At 31.4% G+C, this 20,392-nt stretch overlaps 1 protein-coding gene across 1 annotated transcript in view; it reads right to left on the reverse strand.

Annotated features, from left to right (window-relative positions):
- Window positions 1–20,392, reverse strand: part of LOC129988454 (acetoacetyl-CoA synthetase-like) — a 34,969-nt gene that overhangs the window by 6,524 nt on the left and 8,053 nt on the right. Inside the window, exons 6-14 of the mRNA XM_056096685.1 lie at window positions 20,278–20,375; window positions 17,037–17,151; window positions 16,865–16,946; window positions 15,305–15,461; window positions 13,477–13,554; window positions 11,388–11,577; window positions 9,093–9,215; window positions 6,021–6,134; window positions 937–1,062 (exon numbers count right to left, since the gene is read on the reverse strand). Of these exons, the coding sequence (XP_055952660.1) occupies window positions 937–1,062; window positions 6,021–6,134; window positions 9,093–9,215; window positions 11,388–11,577; window positions 13,477–13,554; window positions 15,305–15,461; window positions 16,865–16,946; window positions 17,037–17,151; window positions 20,278–20,375 (1,083 nt within the window). The remainder of the gene's footprint in view (window positions 1–936; window positions 1,063–6,020; window positions 6,135–9,092; window positions 9,216–11,387; window positions 11,578–13,476; window positions 13,555–15,304; window positions 15,462–16,864; window positions 16,947–17,036; window positions 17,152–20,277; window positions 20,376–20,392) is intronic.

Raw genomic sequence — 20,392 nt, forward strand, 5'->3', positions numbered from 1 at the left:
TATACGAAGAGCCGAATAACTTGGCACTAGATATACAGTTGCCATAGCAAAAAAAAAAAAAAAAAAAGTTTGCTACTTTTGCAGAGTAAAACAATTCGGTGTGCAACATATTCAGTTAATATGGCAGATAACGAAAAATTTAATGTTAAATGTGAGGAGCTATGACACTTTGTTGTAATCCTAATGCAATACAAAACATATGAATTTATAGAAATTTAACTAAACACTATAAAATTCTCAAAAATTGCATGGTATGTTTTTTGATTCTACTTAAAATAATAAGCATATTACTGCTGTATTTGTTTTTAAATATTTTAATAACAATTAATTCCTTAATAAAAAAAAGAAATATTTCACTTTTATTAAATTTTACTCGGTTCAAATTGTAAAAATGAAATTTGTAAACTCGTGTGTAATCCATGATACTTTTTTAATACTTAAAATATAAGAGATTAATTTAGACTAACTTTTATATTTTAGAGTAATGATATTTTAGATTTAGAGAATAATATTCTAGATTCAGATAATTAGATTTTTAATATTTTAGATTAATAGTGCTTAATTGATAAATTTTATCAAATTTTGATTCCATGTAATGGCGCCCTTAGAGAAAATGAAAAAAAAAAAAAAAGATTTCATGATTTTATAATATTTATAATGATGGATAAATATTGAAGAAAACTTTATAAATTGAAGAGAACTTTAGAAACTTCTACTTTAAAAATAAGAAATTATACTTTCTAATATACTAATATACTTATAAAAATTTGAATTAAATTTTTCTAAATTAAATTTATTTAATATTTTTAAAAACTGTATCTAAATAGATATATTTTGAAGAAGTCACACAGCTTCTCACTGCAAAAAGGTCTTAATTAGTTTCTAAAAACTTCGGCATAAGGCAAAAATATCTAATGAAATTTCTTACTAACTTACCTGGATGATCAATCAAATACATTTCTCTAACCTTTTCTTTGTTTTCATCATTAAGAATTGCCACGGGAAGGGCTGGATGGGGATTAGCCAGCACCAATTCGCCTCTTTTGCCGATTGTAGGATTACCTGTGTTTAGATATGAAAATATTCAATATTATTAGAATTGTTTGTTACTATTTCACCAATTCTCTGAACAGAATATCTCGATTGTTATTTTTCATCATTTCCTGTATTCCATGAGTGAATCAACTTCATATACTGTGTGTAGGGATTGCAATACCGGTATACCGGGATACCGAATACCGGTATTTTGAGCCATTTGTACAATTTTGTAATACCGGTATTCACAAGTTTAAATACCGGTTTTTCGGTATTTACTAGAAATTTTTAAAATGGTCTCCACTATAGGTTCAGGTATCGCGAAATAGCAAAATAGTATGCGTTTTTGTTTTTATGTCTCCCTAAAGGGCGAAATTAATTAGCTAATTAATGGTTTAATTAATTGCTTAAATCTAAATTAGCGAAACATGGGTTATCCCTGAAAGAAAATATTGTATCCATAACGGCTGATGGAGCAACAATTATGAAAAAAGTTGGAAAGTTGATTGGTGAAAATCAGCAGTTGTGCTATGCACATGGAATTCAATTAGGAGAAATAGATATATTATTCCAAAAAAATAAAGAACAGAAGAATCCAAATAATGTGGTTATAGAAACTTCGGATTCCAACTTTGAAAAGAGTAAGAGCGAGAGCGATATTGCCAATGAAGATAATGACAATGTAATTGTTGAAGAAGCTATTGCTAATGAGGATGAAATATTAACCTATCAAGAATTGCTTCCAATAATTTATAAAGTTCGAAAAATTGTTAAGATATTTAAACGTTCCCCTATAAAAAAGGATATATTACTAAAATATATACTAACTGAAAATAAAACAGAATATTTATTAATATTAGATTCTAAAACACGTTGGAACAGTTTACTCCTAATGATGGAACGATTTTTGAAACTGAGAAATCCAATCCAAAAAGCAATAATCGACTTAAACCTGTAAATTAATTTTTCAGATAGTGAATTTGACTTAATATCCAGAACTATATCAGCTCTTATCTATCTTATTAACAGATAATGCAACAATAAATTTCATGTTGAGTCACTGAAAGAACAGCACACATCACTATCTGAAGAATTATATATTACTTTGGAAAATCGCACAGAAGAAAGGCATACCGAAATAGAAAATGTCTTATGGTATTTACATAATTATAATGATTTTAAAAATGAAAATGAAAAAGAAGAAAAGAAAATAACCAATTCAAATCTGATAAAGTATAGAGTAAATTTCCTTAAAATTTTTTACCAACAAACCTATACACATTCAGAAGAATTCGGTACAGTTATCGTAGATTATGATGTCACTACTGTGGATAGAGATAAAGAATTTTCTCTTGAACAAAAATTAGAATTAGCAATAAATAAAAAAATTTCAACGAACCAAAATGCAATACAGAAATCATCTATATCCAAAACCATCAGACGAGAAATCGATTTATTTGAAGATGAGGGATTTAGAGGTAAATACTTGGAAAAAATATATCTCTCATTTCTAACAGTACCACCAACTAGCATAGATGCCGAAAGAGCGTTTTCGACAGCTGGTAATTTTTACACAAAATTACTTTTCAGGCTTAATGACAGTACAATTGATGCATTATGTTTTTTAAGATCACATTTCAAAAATTTGTAATAGTGCCACAAACTGAATAATGATATTTACACTTTTTTGTGATTTAAATAAATAAGACGTTTCTTTACTTTTTTGTGATTATATACTGTTATAATTTATAAGTTACAAATTATTTTTTGTGATATTTACACTCTCTAACAAAACTGGCAAATAAAACAAAGAAACACCTGTGTTTTCTTTCTTTTTCTAAAATTTCTAATACCGGTATTAAAACCGGTATCCCGGTATTAAGATTTAAAAAATACCGAATACCGGTATTGAAATTTTGGTCCGGTATTGCAATCTCTAACTGTGTGGGTTACAGATAATGTGTGGTTGCTACCGATGTGATGATTATGATTGCATAGAATCTCTTAGAATTATTAGACATGATACAGTAATATCATCAGTTATGGATATATTGATTATAATCCTTAAATTTGAGTTATTGCTGGAACCAGTGACATTTTGAAGCGATTTTAACCCTTTAACTGTCACGACCTCTACTTGAGGATTTTGGAATTTGACGTACGCCACACGGTGCCAAAAATATATTTGGCACACCTGACAATTTAGTTTCATTATATATATATATTATTTGACGCAGAATGCAATTGCCAGAAGCAGTGAAGAGACTTTGTAATTTTTAAGTTCGATTTATTCTTTCCCGGGAAGGCATAATGATTTATTTACAAAAATGGCGCGGACAAGGCACGTCCGCTCTCTGCGCGACACAAAAGCAGAAGTGGGGAAGAAGAAGAGAGAAATAAATTATCCCTCGTCTCATATAACATGAGATATTGATAGGGAAAATATTTTTTTACAGTGCTAATATATTAAGATTCTGATAGGGATTTCTGACGCATGTCAATCATAAGTAAGGGAAACACAAAGATCTTGAAAAAGGAATGTGCTTATTGGACATTTTTCTAGCCCTTCACGTGGAGCGTGTGAATGTGTCGGCGTATAGCCGATTCAGCAATTTTATAAAGCTTCTCTTGAATTAATTAAGTAGAAACAGTGGAATCGGATCAGGAAATAAGAGAATATTTTAGAATGAAGTTACTATGGGCTAAATTAAGATAAAACCTTGAAAATTAATTAAATTGAAATTAAGAGTTTAAAATATCATTACATATATATGTCAATATTGTTTGTAGCAAAAAATTTGTATTTTGTGCTTCGTTTCTTTATAACAAGCGAAAAAATTCGTAATTCGTCTGTAAACTGAACGGAGCAGAATTGTCCTATTTGAAGCCTTATATTTTTGGTTTGATTTTTATATTATATGAAGTACGGTATATAAATATATAATTTAGGGGTTATAATAACGATATGTTACTTACTAAGTCTTTTTGTTTTTTAATTGAAATTATTTTATTGATCATTTTATAAGAACAACCTTTTTAAAAAATATCAAATATTTTCAAAACAAAACATAATTTGAATATAGTTATACTGTTAAATCACTTTTTGTGCATGTATGTAACTTATCCGATCAAAAATTAAAAAAAAAATAGCCGTTTATTGGTTGAAATCAGGAATCTCACGAAATATTTTTATAGATGGAAATGCATGCAAACCAATGAAAACTCACACATTCGGTTGAATAATATCAGTTTGTTTTTGTTTTTAAATGGGAATAGTTTCTTGGCATCTAGCCAATCCCAAGATGGTATTCTTTGCTTAGAGTATACTGTTCGTCAACGGATTCTGAGACGACCACATTTCGACGACTCCATCTCATTAAGGGGTGAGACGCGGAACGATAAGTGCATTTCCGGTATTCCCTTTGACCTTGGATTTCCCCTATTAGATACTAGTAAATGTAAACATTTCCTCCTTTCATCTTTCCTTTCATCCCTATTTTGGCGGAATAAACCCATCCTAACGCATGCGCAAAAGCGTGGAGGGTTTTACAATCCGTTGTTGAGCAGTACAAAGGGATAGTTTGTTCACATGAGAAAACAATGCTTTGAGTTAATTGTTAATTGATTTCGAGGTTAGCACTTTTGGAGGATTTCATTTCATAAGGGGTGATTCGCAGTATTATAAGCGCATTTCATTTTTTTGTTAGGCCTTCTTGATATTGACTTCTGTCCTGTTAAATGTATTTTTTTCAGTTTTACATCCACTTGTAGTTTTAAGCATTACTATTTAAATTTAATTTGAAAGTTGTATACTCATTGTTCATAAGACTAGTTCAAATAATCCTTCATTTTTCATCTAATTTCTATTTGAACGAAATAAACGCTTCCTGGTGCATGCTTAATAATGCGGTGCATTTCTGGATCTAAAAATCGACTGTACCATATACGAAATCAGCGGTTTCTGACGATTCATTCTGTTTGAGGAGTTGGGCCACGGTGGCTTGGTGGCAAGGTCTCGGCTTCGGAACCGGAGGGTTTCAGGTTCGAGACCCGATTCCACCGAAGAACCGTCGTGTAAGCAGGTCTGGTGAACGTTAAACGTCCTGGCCAAACGTCCTTCCGCTGATGTGGCGTGATGTGGAGAGAGGGGGGGGGCAGCTCAGGTGTTGTCCTCGTCATCTGACCGCGGTTCAAAATTACGAGGTCCGTCCCCAAATAGCCCTAGTGTTGCTTTAAAACGGGACGTTAATAACTTAACTAAACTAACTAAACTGTTCGAGGAGTTTCGACCGGCCATCAAATTACCATTCTGAGCAGACGAGGCCTGCATTTGAGCTGATGCTTTAGAGCGATTAATTCCGATTTATCAGAGATGATGTATTAAAAAAATTACTGTATTTTATGGATTACAAATAAAGTTATTAATTTTTTTTATGAATTTAAAAGGTTTTAAAAAGTTTAATTTGATTTTATCTTTGAAACCGTTTTCAGATTTCTCTAATTGATTCGTAATAATAATAATCAATAACGCCATTTTAGAATATAATTTTCTTTGTTATAATTTTTTTTCTTCCTATATGACTAAATTGCGATGTTAAATGTAGTGGAAGCTATATTCTCTGTTTTGTAGCAAAATTTTACCTTTTTTTTTGGTGCAATTTAGCAGCTTGGTGCAGTTTGCTTTTGAAAATTTTGCTTTACCTTTTTCATCGAACCCCCGGGGGCACTTCGAAATGAGGATGAGATGCTTCCGTCATGGTGGTTGGATCTCGCCACCCTGACTAATAGGTGGGGGATCTGACTCCTCCCATCGATGACGGGACGTACTTCCTTCGGGGGGGGGTTGTACCGTGGCCGGTGACGGCCCTTAGGACTCAATCACAGTTCCCGCCAATGTTGCTGTTGTGGCGGTCCGGTCATTCAATTTTTATGGTTTAAATCCGTGTGCCTTCGTGGCTGGTCGGATAGTTATATGGCTGACTTACCTTTTTCATCGAGAATGCGGACATCCATGCCGAGGGCGAGAGCTTGTATTTCTCCTCTGTACACTGGCATATTGGAGTCCAGTCCACTTATTAAACCAAAAGTTTCTGTACAACCTAAAAAAAGTAATTACAGATTGATGAGAAAAATGTTAATTTATCTGCACGGCAAAACAATTAAAAGAAATATAGAACAGAACAATGAAATCTTGAAAAATATTTTTAAATCTTTCACAAATGTATTAGGGGTAATTTGTTTTGCATACTTTAAAGTAAGTGGCTTAAAATTAGGGAACAAAATTAATAATCCGAAAACTAATAAATATAAAAGATGCTATTTATATAGATTTAATAGAAATGTAACCTAGTTTTTATTAATTAATTAAATTTGATAACCAAGTTAGTTCATGCTTTATATCAATAAATAGATTTGTAACTTTTTAACCATGCATTATATATATAAAATATAATGTTTGATAAAGAATATGTATAAATAATATGTGTAATAATATGTATAATAATAAAGAATATGTATATGTTCAGTGTATACTATACATACTGTTAAATGCATTGAACAATCTTTCTTTTGATATAGTAGATATACGTTGCGAATGGATCGTTTTAAATGTTGGAAATGGAACATTTCCAAATGAGGTGCATTTTTTTTAATTTGAAAAGTGCCCACAGATTAAAGATACAAAATATCTTTAATCTAATCCAGGAGCCGACGTCCTGGCCTACGGGTAGCGCGTCTTCCCCGTGATCTAGGCGTTCCGGGTTCGATTCCTGGTTCGGGCATGGTTCTCTTTCTTGTGTTTTCTCTGTGAGGTGCGTGAATGAGCCCCCCTGTGAAAAGGGGTTGTGCAAGCGAGTGTGTGTGCTATCTTCATTTGAGAAGCCTCGGGTGCTCAGGGGTCTTTACCCTCAGAAGCAATTGCACAAAATTTGACTTAAAATAGTCACACAACAACAACAACAACAAAAAAAAAAAAAAAAAATCAGATCAGGAAGACCTGATCCGAAGAACTTATAAGGATAAGAAAAATATAATTATTTCCAAATGTTGATTTTAACAATCCTTATATGAATTCAACATGCGGCCTCTTGTATAAAAGTTACTATATGCCATGTCGCACTTGCACTTCTGTAATAACTTTTTTCATAACATTGCTGCATAGTATTCATAAATGATCAAACCTGATTTCACAAAAGTTCCCCTGACCCCTGGCGAAAAAAGGGTGGTCAAGAAATAAGTTGTGAAGTTACACGAACTACCAAAGTTTTTGGTTGCTATATGTTTTTTTCCCCAAAAAATTCCAAGGAGAGAGAGTTTGGGTTGACTTAGATAACAAAAGGCTGCTTTGCAAGAGGCATTTTAGTGTGAACCGTGGATAGAATTGCAGAAACTGCCTCTGCTACAACGAGACATTTCTTATTGCGAAGCAAGAAACTGATTTCTAATCGTATGGTTTCGCTACGACTTGAATTATGGAACATACAGATCCAAAACATGATGTATTTCATTCAACTGAACATTGTGGCGTGTTTTAAATGCTAAATTAATCCGACTCTGCATTGGGTAAGTCCATTTCATCTATTAATTTTTATTTGGTGAATAGCGACACCAAGTTTTACTTACTATAGTGTATTTGCAATTAATTAAAATTTTAAATGATTGCTCTATTTTAATCATCATGGTTTACGCTTTTTTAAACTCATTATCATTGGAATTAAAAATGAGTATCAATATTTTAATGACTTTACTTTATAAAGATTATTAGTTTTTTTGAATCTTTTAAATTTTTGTTGAATAATTCCAGTGACCATGTAAGCTTCAATCTTGTTTTTATCCTTTCTTTAAAAATCATACATTTTTGTTTTTATACATTTTTTTTAAACTTTGCATATATCACATTTTATTAATTGGAATTTTGAAACGGAATTTGCATTCGCTTCCTAGGGGTTCAGAATTCGGAATTTTTCTGCTCTATTGTATTTTATAATTTTGATATTATCAGATATTATTTAATATTGATTAAATCATTCAATTAAATTTTGATTGCATACGTATGTCACCGCCTAATAGTTCATTTGAGAAAAAATTTATTTCTAGATAACAGCATATATATATATATATATATATATATATATATATATATATATATATATATATATATATATATATATATATATATATATATATAACATACAGGGTGTTGCCGAATTCAACCGACAAGAGATGATAGTAGAAATCAAGAGGATTGCCTACAAACTGATGATCCAGGGAGTCATTTTAAAAACTCCGCAGTTTTCACACTACATGCTTATATCAAATTAAAGAGTATAAAATCCCTTATAATTTCAAGCTTTTAATTTTCTTCAAGTTTTAATATTTCTGCAGATAAGGGTTCTAAACTACTTTTTCGTTTTCTGTAATTTATGATTCCCAGGATCATTAATTCGCCATATTCCCTACTTGTAAAATAATATTTAAGAAAATGCTTTCACTTAAAAGAAAATTCATAGTTCAAACATCATTTAAAATTTTTTTAATTAATTTTTTTACAGTTTGCAACAACTTTTGGATCCTTTTACAATATTTTTGCTATTTTTATCTACTAAACGTCGTTTGAGACTCTATGTTGTATGGTGATTCTTAATCCTCTTGATGCCTACTATCACCTCCCTGAATTTGTCGATCGAATTCGACAACACCCTGTACATATATAATATCTTATAATAATAAGAAGCAAAAGAAATTGTAAATAAAAAAATAAAAAATTCAAAATAATTGAAAAAATTCTACATTTAGCGCAACGATAAAGGTGTTTTTTTAAAAACTTTTTATTCGCTGTTTTGTTTCTCAATATGAAAAATTTTGTATTTTATTGAATGCTTTAAAGAGTTATATTCGATTGATTGCTTGTTAACACCATTCAAAAAATATAGATGATATGATTAGGCTTAACTTATAATACAGATATGTCATCAACTCAAAGATATCAAACCAAACCAAACGATAACAAATTTTAAGTAAATTAATTAAATAACTAAACATTTTTTTTAATTACTTACCATATGCTGGGGAGCAAAATATGCCCGGTTTTACTTTTTCTGTTATGAAATCGAAAGTGCTGGGCTTTGCAGGACTTCCAACAGGAAACAGTTGTTTCAGAGTCTTTAAAGAATGGTTTGCAGCTAAATTGAAGGAATGGAACAAAAATTTGATGGTTAGTTTGTACGGGCACCCATATAATATTCATACTCATTCTTTTTAATACTAAATTTGTACTTATTTTTTAGACAATGCTGCATATAATAACAAGGAGCATTACATGAATAACATGTCATAACTGCCAACGAATGTTGAAAGATATTTGAAAAACTAACGATAAGTAAATAGCTGGGGCTTAATTTATTACGACATTAATACATAATTTTCAAATAATAATTCTTTTTTAAAATTTACAAAATACTTATTTTCTTGACAAAACTGGAATGCTTCATAAAATTTTTGTTATCATTCAAATCTACCAATAATTTTCGAAGCGATTGAAGAGGTTTGAATTCAGTTTGAAATTTATACAAAATGCACATTTAAACAATCAATTCGTGATTTAAAATCTTTCATATTTTATGTATAAATAATTCTAAGAATGTGTAAATACCAATCGATGAAGTACTTCAAACCATGCAGTTTTCAGATATTTTTTTTGTTATACTTTTAGCCAAGATATGTAAATTTTACTGTTTTCAGTATTGCCAAAATACGGAATTCTTCAAGCAAGTTAGTTTTTTCTTGTATTTCTCAAACATTTTTCTTGTTAGCACCACAGCATTGAATTTTGAAAAATAATAATTTTTCTGAGACTAAACCCATTAAGTAATTTAAACATTTAATATATATTTAATCTATTAATAATCTTGTTCAAGTAAAGATAATGTTTAATCCTAAGTGTGAAGATATTTGACAAAAGTGTAAGGAGGCTTTATCAAAGGATAAAAAATATTCGACACAAGGAAAACATTCCCTCTAGTCTTTCCCTAGTCTAACTCCCTCGTCTAATTACCCTTTAGTCTAGGGAAATTAGACAATAGTGTTAGGAACACATACAAATAATATTACGTTGCTCTTAAGTATATAAAATTCATATTCATTAGAACTAAAAGTTGCAAAAAATATAAAATATATAAAAAAGTTTGCAAAAATATATAAAATTTTTCGCAAAAAAAAAAAAAAAATTAAATAATGTATTAGATAGAATTTTTAAAAAAATATTTTCCTACTGATTAGCATCAAACAAATTTATAGAAATACTAATTTTTTAAGACTATATTTTCGTTGCAAATGGGCATTGATGGCCCTGTGGTAAGGTTTCAGTTTCGGGGCCTGGGTGGTTCAAGGTTAGAGATACGATTCCGCTGTAGAATCGTCGTGTAAGCGAGGGCAGCTAACTCCATTGAGTCCAAATGCCCTCCTGCTGGTGTAGTGCGGAAATTTAGAAAGGGGTGCAAGCTCATGTGCCGTCCTCATCAGCTAACCGCGGTTCAAAATTACGAGGTCCATCCCAAAATAGCTCCAAACTTTCTCAAATAGCTCTAAACTAGTTTTAGTTTAGGGCTATTTTGGGAAAGTTTAGTACATCGCAGATCGCTATGTAACATATAAATTATCTTAGAATTTGAGAACATCATTTTAGTCAAGGATCCTAACTTTCTCTTTAACATTTTATGAGATGTTACTACGCCGGCGTCCTGGCAAAGGGGTAGCGCGTCTTCTTCGTGATCTGGGCGTCCTGGGTTCGAGTCCCGGTTCGGGCATGGTTGTTCTGTGTTCTATCTGTGAGGTGTGTGAATGCGCCTCCCTGTAAAACGGGGTTGTGCAAGCGAATGTGTGTGAGTTTCATCTTCATATGAGCTAGAAGTCAGACTTCTGCCCTTGGGTGCTCAGGGGTCTTTATCCTCAGAAGCAACGGCAACCCCTTTCCGTGGTAACGCGGACACGACATCATCATAAGACGTTACTACACGCAAAAAAGGATTGCAAATTCACTCTATTTCCTCTAAAATATGGCCAGCGATACTATTAACAACTTGCCTGAAATCAGCAGTTATAAAAATTTTAAAAATTCATTATGAATCAAGGATTCTAATAAATTCACTATGGGACTACAATTCAGATTTTCAGTCTCGTCAAAATCATCAGAAAAATTATATTGCTTATAAGTGATGTAAAAATAAAATGATTTCAATAAATATTTTTTATTTTATTTTATAAATGCACATTAATATCTTTATGTTCTTATTGGTTAATATATGTTTTGAAAGTTTCTCTAGTCTTTTAGGAAAGAAGTAGTATCAAAAACTCACTCGGTGCCCAACTATGTGTGTCCATAAATTCTAATGTACTGCTCCATACATAAGCACTTGTAAGTCCATATTTATCAACCAAATCCCAAAATCGCATGGGAGATTCTTGAAAAACATAACCATCATAGTTTATTATTGTAAGACCTAAATGCAAAGAGTTCACGGTCATATTCCAAGAAATCCAGCCCACCTGTAAAAGACAGAAATAAGTTTAATAAAAGAAACATAATTTTCTATAAAACAAGCAAATACAAATGATACGTTTAGGAAGAAATTTTAGATATTTTATAACAATAAATGCTGTTAAGCATTGCTTAAAACCAGCTGGAGTAGTCTCCTTAAAACTTTTTTGCATACTCTCTAATAAAGGTGTTATTCTAGAGATCGACTTACATTGGCGTAGAATAGTTGTGAAATATTAATTTTTGGCATGAATTCTTAAGAATTCAGACAATGAATAATTTAGAAATCAAGTTGTAACTTTAGTTGGCGATAAATCTCTAAATGTGACAACCTTCTGCATTATTTTCTAATAATCCGAAAAGCGAAAAATGGATGCCTCAAAAGCCATAAATCGCCAATTTGTTGCCTACGCATTTTGAGGCTTCAAAAACCTCAAACCAAAACAACATCATGTTCTCACATGATAAAAGCTGAGAAAATATTTATTGATTTGACTTGTTTCGAATTCAAATTTTTATTTGAAATTGAATTTGAATATCTTCAGCCCTTTTATGGTGTTCTGTATCGCTATTCAATCAGTGATGCTTAAAGATCAGCAGTTTATGGAAACCTCTTCATCTCTTATCTTCGTATTGAGAGCAAATGAAATTCATATCACTACAATGCCGATAAATTTCTGAATTCTAATGATATTCAATGGGAATTCCTGCATATGTGGCTTTGAAATTATGAAAGGTAAATATGATTTATTTTGCTCATGCATAGTTAAAAATTATTTACTAAAAATACTCTAATTTCTTCGAATACTTACAGAATTCATTTCGGATTTTAACCTAATACTTCTTTTTATCATATAATGTCTTTAATAATTCTTTATCATATAATGTCTTTAATAATTCATTATCATATAATGTCTTTAATAATTCATTATCATATAATGTCTTTAATAATTCTTTATCATATAATGTCTTTAAAAATTCTTTATCATATAATGTCTTTAAAAATTCTTTATCATATAATGTCTTTAAAAATTCTTTATCATATAATGTCTTTAATAATTCTTTATCATATAATGTCTTTAATAATTCTCTTTATCATATTAAGTTGTGTATAATTTGATAAAAACTCTGTATCCTATAAGCGAAAAACCAACAGAGTATTTGGGATTTTTTTTAAAAAATAAGGCTTAATATCTTTCTAAATTTAATTCCTTTTTTGTATTATTCAAACCAAATAAAACCACTGTTGGAAGTTTTAAATTTTTATCAGCAATTTATGAAACTGGGTAAATCGAAATCCTTTTCTTCGTTCATTTTTTGATCTATTCCCTAAATACCCCCATGACTGAATATTCAGACGATTTCAAATATATATTTTTTACTTGACAGAAGTTCAAAAACAGTTCGTCAACTTTTATGAAGAATTTCGGAAAAAATGCATAAATTCGAAACATTTTTTATCATAGTTTATTTTCTGACTTGTGCAATTATTACTAGTGTTGCATATTTTATATTATAAATATTTTAAGGTTTTTAAATCTTACTTAAGTGATTAATCATTTACTTAGTGTGGAATTTTAATGCAGAAAACATGTGATACGTGAACTTGGATTTCCTTTCTCAAAACGTATTAGAACGTCTGTTTGGTTAGAGCAGAAATGTTAACTAGAATGTTTAATGAGTTTTGATTTGCTTTTGAGAAATACAATGAACGTTAATGAATGGTGCATTAAATTCTTAAACAAAACCCGTCAATAATGAACTGATAAGACAGAAAAAAATCTTTTAAAACATATTAAGCGATAGAAGATATTTAAATTCCAAACTATATTTTGAATTTATTCATATAGTTTTTAATTTCATAAAAAAATAGCGAATTAAGCAACTACAGAAGAAAATTTTCTTACGGGCGACTGGTTAAATATTGAGTCTTCCCTTGTACAATTTTCATTCAAACCACGATCTCTCAAAGTAGTGATGAACGACTGCAAAAGAAATATCATTTTAGGTTACAGTATAATCTTTCTATGCTTAAATATAAATGACAGATTTTTTAATGCTTTTATTTTTGAATAAAAACGCATTCTATAGAAAAAAATTAATATTTAATATTTCATTGTTTTGCCAATGCAAACTATAAGGAATATTTTTAGATATAATAAAAGTATTGGGAGTTCTGTTCATAATTCATAATTGATATTTTGCTTGAGGGACTAAAAAACCCTACATAACAATGATTGCATATTGGAAAAATTAAATGTAGACTAAGATAGTAATTAAATTATATTTACTTTCTAGATTTAGTTTATTATTATTATTATTAGCCCTTGTGTAGTTTATTAGCTACAAAAGGGCTAATTGAGATAGGATCGTATAATTCTAAGTCTATGTTAGATAACGGATATATTTCCTTCTTTCCAAGCTTCACGGCTGCGATGGTCTGATGTTAAGGTCTGGGTGTTGGGACCTCAGGTTTGAGACCCGATTCCACCGAAGAACCGTCGTGTAAGCGGCTCTGATGTACGTTAAATCCCTCCGGGCAAAATGTCCTCCCGTTGGTGTAGTGCGGAAGTTTCGAAAGGGGGGAGAGAAGTTCAGGAGTCGCCCTCGTTATCTGACCATGGTTCAAAATTACGAGATCCATCCTAAAATAGCCCCAGTGTTGCTTTATAATTAAACTAAACTTCAAAGTTTTCTCTTTTGAGGGAAATTTGGCCTAAACGGATTTAGTGTGCACCAGACCCAATTGTTCTTCGGTTTTTAGATGGAATTGGGCTTCAACTGGTCTCTGAAGCAAAGTGGACATGAGTTTTGGATGTCTGACTGATTGGGCTCAAAAGACTTGCAGAGGTATACAAGTTTAATAAAAAGACGACCCACAGAGTTTCGCTTATTTAACTAATTACCTTTTTGAGTTATTCCATTCAAAGAGAGAACCGATCTTTTTTTCGGGAGTTGCTTCAAAATTTGGCATAGATCAACAGGTATGGTTAAAAAAAAACATTTGTTAAATTTCATCTGTTAAGGTCCTTGTGTTTTTGGTTTATTATGTTCTCAGGTAATCTGAATGACTCAAAATGATACCAAAAACTGTTTTCCGGACTCGTGAAGTAACTTATTAGTTATCATGAACTTACTTATAGATAACTTATTACCTACTTCACGAGTAACTTATTAGTTATCATGAACTTACTTATAGAGAACTTATTAGTTACTTCACGAGTAATTAGCTATCATGAACTTACTTATAGATAACATTAGTTTCTTCACGAGTAACTTATTAGTTATCACGAACTTACTTATAGATAACTTATTAGTTACTTCATGAGTAACTTATTAGTTGTCATGAACTTTCGTTTCCCGTTTAACTTTCCAGACTAAATAGTGAATACTCAACAAAATTTCGAGATCATTTTCACTGAAGATTACAATATTTTTATTTTGTGTACTTCGATTGAAAAAAAAGTATATGTTGTACTTGAATGCATAAAAAAATAATGACGTTTTGAATATTTTTAATAAATTTAATACATTTTCCATATTACTTCGATTGGCTAAGTTGTAATAAAATTTTAAAATATTTTGATGCAACAATAAAAACTCAAAATGTCCAAATGTTAATGTTTCCATTTACAAACAAATTTCGGTTAATAATTAAAATAGAATTAAGTGTTTAATTATTATTGTTTCATAATTTGATATAAAATTAAAAACTTTGTTTCAAACATTTCTTACCCCAATGGAATGAATTAAACCTTTCGGGGATCCAGTAGTTCCAGATGTGAATGAGATACATAAAGGGTAATCAAATGGTAACTGCTCGAATTCTATGTCTTTGGGGTTGTCCTGAAGTTCCTCTCGTGCTTTACGGAGAAAATCTTGTATGTATACACTAAAAATAAAGGAAAAATACAATAAAACAAAAATAAAGGATAATTCAATTTTTTTTTTTTATAAAAAAAGTAATTTCTTGCGATTATTTTTAAAAAAAATTAGAATCGATATAGTTCTACAATCCTTTGGCAATAAAAAATTTCGTGCACAAAATTAATTTTATATAAGAAATAAAAGACTATCTTAAGCACTTGAAGAGGTTACACAAATTTCAATATTTGGATGTAAAAAATGAAGCTTCTGTTACTATTTCATATGATATCAATGAGGATGAAAATGGAATTACAAAATAGTCCTGTATATTTTAAGGTAGGTCTTCCTATTTCTCCACAAGAGATATGCCTAGTTCACGAATTGTCAAAGGTGTCTCTTAGACCAAGCGAACATTTATTTTCTTAAGAATGCTATGCATATTTTACTGGATAAGGATTAGATAACCGTTCTATGCTCTTGATATCTTGCTACAAAATCCTGATTGCAACAAATGAAGCCTTGAAACATTATTTCCGTCTGTACAGGCAACGACAAGAGTGTGCAGTTAAGCAAAAGGTTCAAAAATCTCTTCCTTGATACTTCAGTCCATCAAACTGACCTTTCTGAATGATATACAATTTTGTACGTCCACTTCTTATTTCTGCTCAGATCATAAGTTTATAGTTTACAATTTTTCTATCCTTCGAGTACAAAATTAGGATTATTTCTCATAATATATTTGATATAAATGTAGAGTTTTAATTAGTGGCCATTACCATTTCACTGTTATACTGAACGCATTCAATTCAATTTAGTTTTATTGTATTGTAATGGATGGCACCATGGGTTCTACTAATCGAAAGTGCTAGGTCACGTGACCATAAATTTTAATAAAGAAGCGAGCTGTTGGCATTCGCTTGAGAGCAGGGAAGGAGAGAGGGCTCTCCGTGTCCGATAACGATGAGTATTTAATACGCAACGGCTTTACATAGTTTAGCTATGAGCAGACATCTTGTTAGGCTTCACCCTTGGTACCATCTAAATATTTTACTTCTAACTTTAATGTAAATAATCTTTCCCGTCCTAATTGTTAATGTCCTTTTAATTTTGTTTACTGTAAATAAATTATTTGTTTTTCTTTAAAAGTTTCTTAATCAGTACCCTAGACACTGATCCAAATGGGATTGAATAGGCATTTTGTCCCACCCAGTCCTAAATATATTGGAAATATATAGGAACTGACTGGCTCTTGACGGAATCTTGGCTCTTTTGTGTTCTCCCCATTTTGATTTCCACTCTCCGAGTATGTTCTTGTGCATATGTCTAATGCCCTATATGTATAATTGCCTTTATATATCTAATATGAATCTGATGAAATTAAAGCTACATTCTTCCATTCTTTTGCTTAAACTGTTGAAATTTGAATACCATTTGGGGATATTTGAGATATCTTCCTGGACTTTCTTCCCTTTCTTAGGACAGAAAACGACTTTTTCTAGACATGGGAGACCTGAAATATATTTATGTGCATTGATATCTGTTACATGCAAGGAATTTTAGTGCAAACAATTAATTTCAGTGTTTAAAATGAAACACTCACTTTTCACTACTTCCGGTATTCTTTCGTCCATTTTAAATTCCTTGCTATCAAAAGTGAAATTTCCTGCCGTGAAAAGGATTTTCGGTTTAATTTGTTCGAAACGAGACAGGACAGCCTAGAAATGGAAGATAGAGCTAAAATTTAAGTTAAACATCTGATTTTATATGGAATAAAATATATAAATGTCAAATTTTGTATGAATTAAGTATTATAATACAAATAGTTACAATTTGTTAAAAATCTGATTTTATATGGGATAAAAGAAATAAATTTCTAATTTTGTATGAAATAATATAAGCAGTATAATATAAGTTGTTAGTAGATTTGAACATTAAGTAAAAGCATATTAACAATTTTAAGTGTTCTAGTATAGGATGTTCCACAAGGTATGCAGCGTCTTTTACAGATTCGGATAGAACATATCAAGACGAGTATTTTGGTATGTAACATATGGGGTACCCGGATATAATGTCATAGTCTATTTAAGGCGTGAAGATTGTGTTATTACAACTTCAAGAGATGAGAAAAAACTCAAATGAAAATCAATGTATATTGAGAACTTTCAATACAATTTTTTTTCCGAAATGACAGTCTTTCGAACAGATGACATGGCGAAGTTCGGAATTGAAGTTCGCAATTGTTTTTTGCAAAACATCTGTTCCAATTTCCTTGATCTCGGTTTCAATTGCTGCTATGTCCAATGTTTAAGGCTGTGTAAGATACACTGTGTCTTTCAGACGTCCCCATAAAAAGAAATCGCACTGGTTAAGATCCGGGGTGTAAGGTGGCCACTCTATGCCATTGCGTATTTTCGTAATGGATTCCAACATGATCAGTCTATCGTGAAAATTTTCCGATTAAAGGTCGAAGTTTCGCTGAGTGCGGGGAGGTATAACACCATCTTGTATAAATCAATAATCACTTTTCTTATCTATGCCATGCAGGAACGGAATGACACCGCCAACCAACACGTCAAAATAAACGCCACGTGACATTTTTGATAAACAAACACTGACCCAGTGATGCCTTCGGCAGATGATGCACATCACACTGTGATTCTAATTGGGTGCAGTGGCCGAATTATTGCATAATGAGGATTTTCAATGGCCCAGAACCTCTAGTTATGTTTATTAACATATCCCTGGAGGTGGAAGGTCACCTTGTTACTGAACTGGATCCGATTAAAATCAATTTTGCCACATTCAAACTTTGTTAATCAATGTGTTTGCAAAATAAACCTCCTTAAACCATCCAAATCGGTCAATGGTTGATTGATTTGAATTTTGTAAGGAAACAGAGCCGCATCTCTCCTCATTATCCGATGCACCGTGCTTTTAGACATGTCGAGTAATCGTGCCACCTGTAGGGCCGCGGTGGCCTGGTGGTAAGGTCTCGGCTTTGGAACCGGAGGGTTTCAGGTTCGTGACCCGATTGCACCGAAGAACCGTCGTGTAAGGGGGTCTGTCGCACGTTAAATCCATCATGAACAAATGTCCTCCCGCTGGTGTGGTGTGGAGAGGGGGGTGCCAGCTCAGGTGCCGTCCTCGTCATCTGACCGCGGCCCAAAATGACGAGGTCCGTCCCAAAATAGCCCCAGTGTTGGTTCAAACGGGACGTTAATATAACTAAACTAAACTAAAAACGTGTCACCTGTCTCTTTTCCCCCCATCGCTAACACATTGTCCAACACACTGCTGGTCTCCTTAAATCATTCGTAACTTCTTTTAATCGCCGTGCAATTTATGTTGTGCTGACAGCCGAATTTTTTCTTAAATTTCCTGTTTTCTAGCCTTATATGCCGTAGAGTAAATTTTCATATTCACTTGTAGACGCTTTTTCTCTCTCATTGGTTGCCAAAAGTTTCCATAGTCACCAATGGAAGATTCCATGTTGCGCATTCGTCGTATGTATCGTAATTTGGAATACAAACTGACGGATTCGTAATTAACGTTCTTCGTGTCATTAGACTATGACGCTATATTAGGGGACCCCACATGTTATGCATCAAAATAGTCGTCTTGATGTGCTATATCCGAATTTGTAAATACTATAAGCTACCTACAATGTGGGACACCCTGTATTACTGAAATAACTGAATACTTTTAAAGACAATAAAAATGTTAAGATTGAAACATCATAAATATAAAAAAAATTACATATTAGATAAATTTGTTGATTATTAGTATTAAAGGCTGTGTTTAACATGTATCAAACTTATAATGTGTATTTCTGATTAAATTGCATAATTTTAAAGTCAATAACAAAATTAAAAAAATACAATAAAGAGTTGGAGCATTTTAAATATCAAAAAATATCATTCGATTCGATATATTCTGCAATCGAATATGCAGTTTAGGAATACAATAAATTTAATTTACTTTCATTTTATTGAGGTCTGAAGCTATTCGAAGGCTCGTATGAAGGCAGTATGAAGAACTCGTAGCTTTGAGCCTTTGTCGGATTTTTACTTAAATTGATTAATTTATTGATTCATTCATTTCTAAATATATGTACCATACCAGATAATCTTAATGCTTTCAATATTAAAAGTATGTGCATTGGGATTGTAAAGTATGTTGGTGCTTTTAATAGAAATGCATACTTTTAAAGACAATGAAAGAAAAGGAATACATTTTGTGATAAAATATTGGTCGGTTATCTGAAGAAGCTTGTGGTCTATTTTGGTACGGAACTGTAGCTTTGAGCCTTAGTCAGTCGAGACTTGAGCCGAAACTAACATCCACAACACCAAAAGAATAGTGAGAGTTGAGATTTTGTTATTTTTGCATATGATCATTATTTAATGGTAATTTTGCAATTTGAGATAGTGTTTATATAATTAGTCCTGCTTCAGTTTATAATAGCAATCATTTGTCTAAATTTTTAGGCCTGATTTAGTTCATAATAGCAATCATTTGTCTAAATTTTTAGGCCTGATTTAGTTCATAATAGCAATCATTTGTCTAAATTTTTAGGCCTGATTTAGTTTATAATAGAAATCATTTGTCTAAATTTTTAGGCTTGATTTAGTTTATAATAGAAATCATTTGTCTAAAGTATGTTTCCGTCTCACTGCATGAATTAGCAAAGAATAATTGAAACTCAAATCGATTTTCGACTTATCTTAATGGAAGATCTTTCACATGTCACTTTTTTTTCTATTTTTTGTTGTTTCAAACCCTGAATTCTTAAGCGCTTTTGTAAATTTGTTGATCAAATAAATAAAATCTGAATTATTTACTTTCACGCCCAGCAAAGGAAGAGCACCACAAAAAATAGCACCAATAGCAGCTGCTGCCAGGAATGCAATTACAGCTTCCGTCTTGTTTGACATGTAACCTAAGTATAAAATAAAA

The sequence above is a fragment of the Argiope bruennichi genome, chromosome 10 (assembly GCF_947563725.1).
Source record: "Argiope bruennichi chromosome 10, qqArgBrue1.1, whole genome shotgun sequence".
In the NCBI taxonomy this organism is placed as follows: Eukaryota; Metazoa; Arthropoda; class Arachnida; order Araneae; family Araneidae; genus Argiope; species Argiope bruennichi.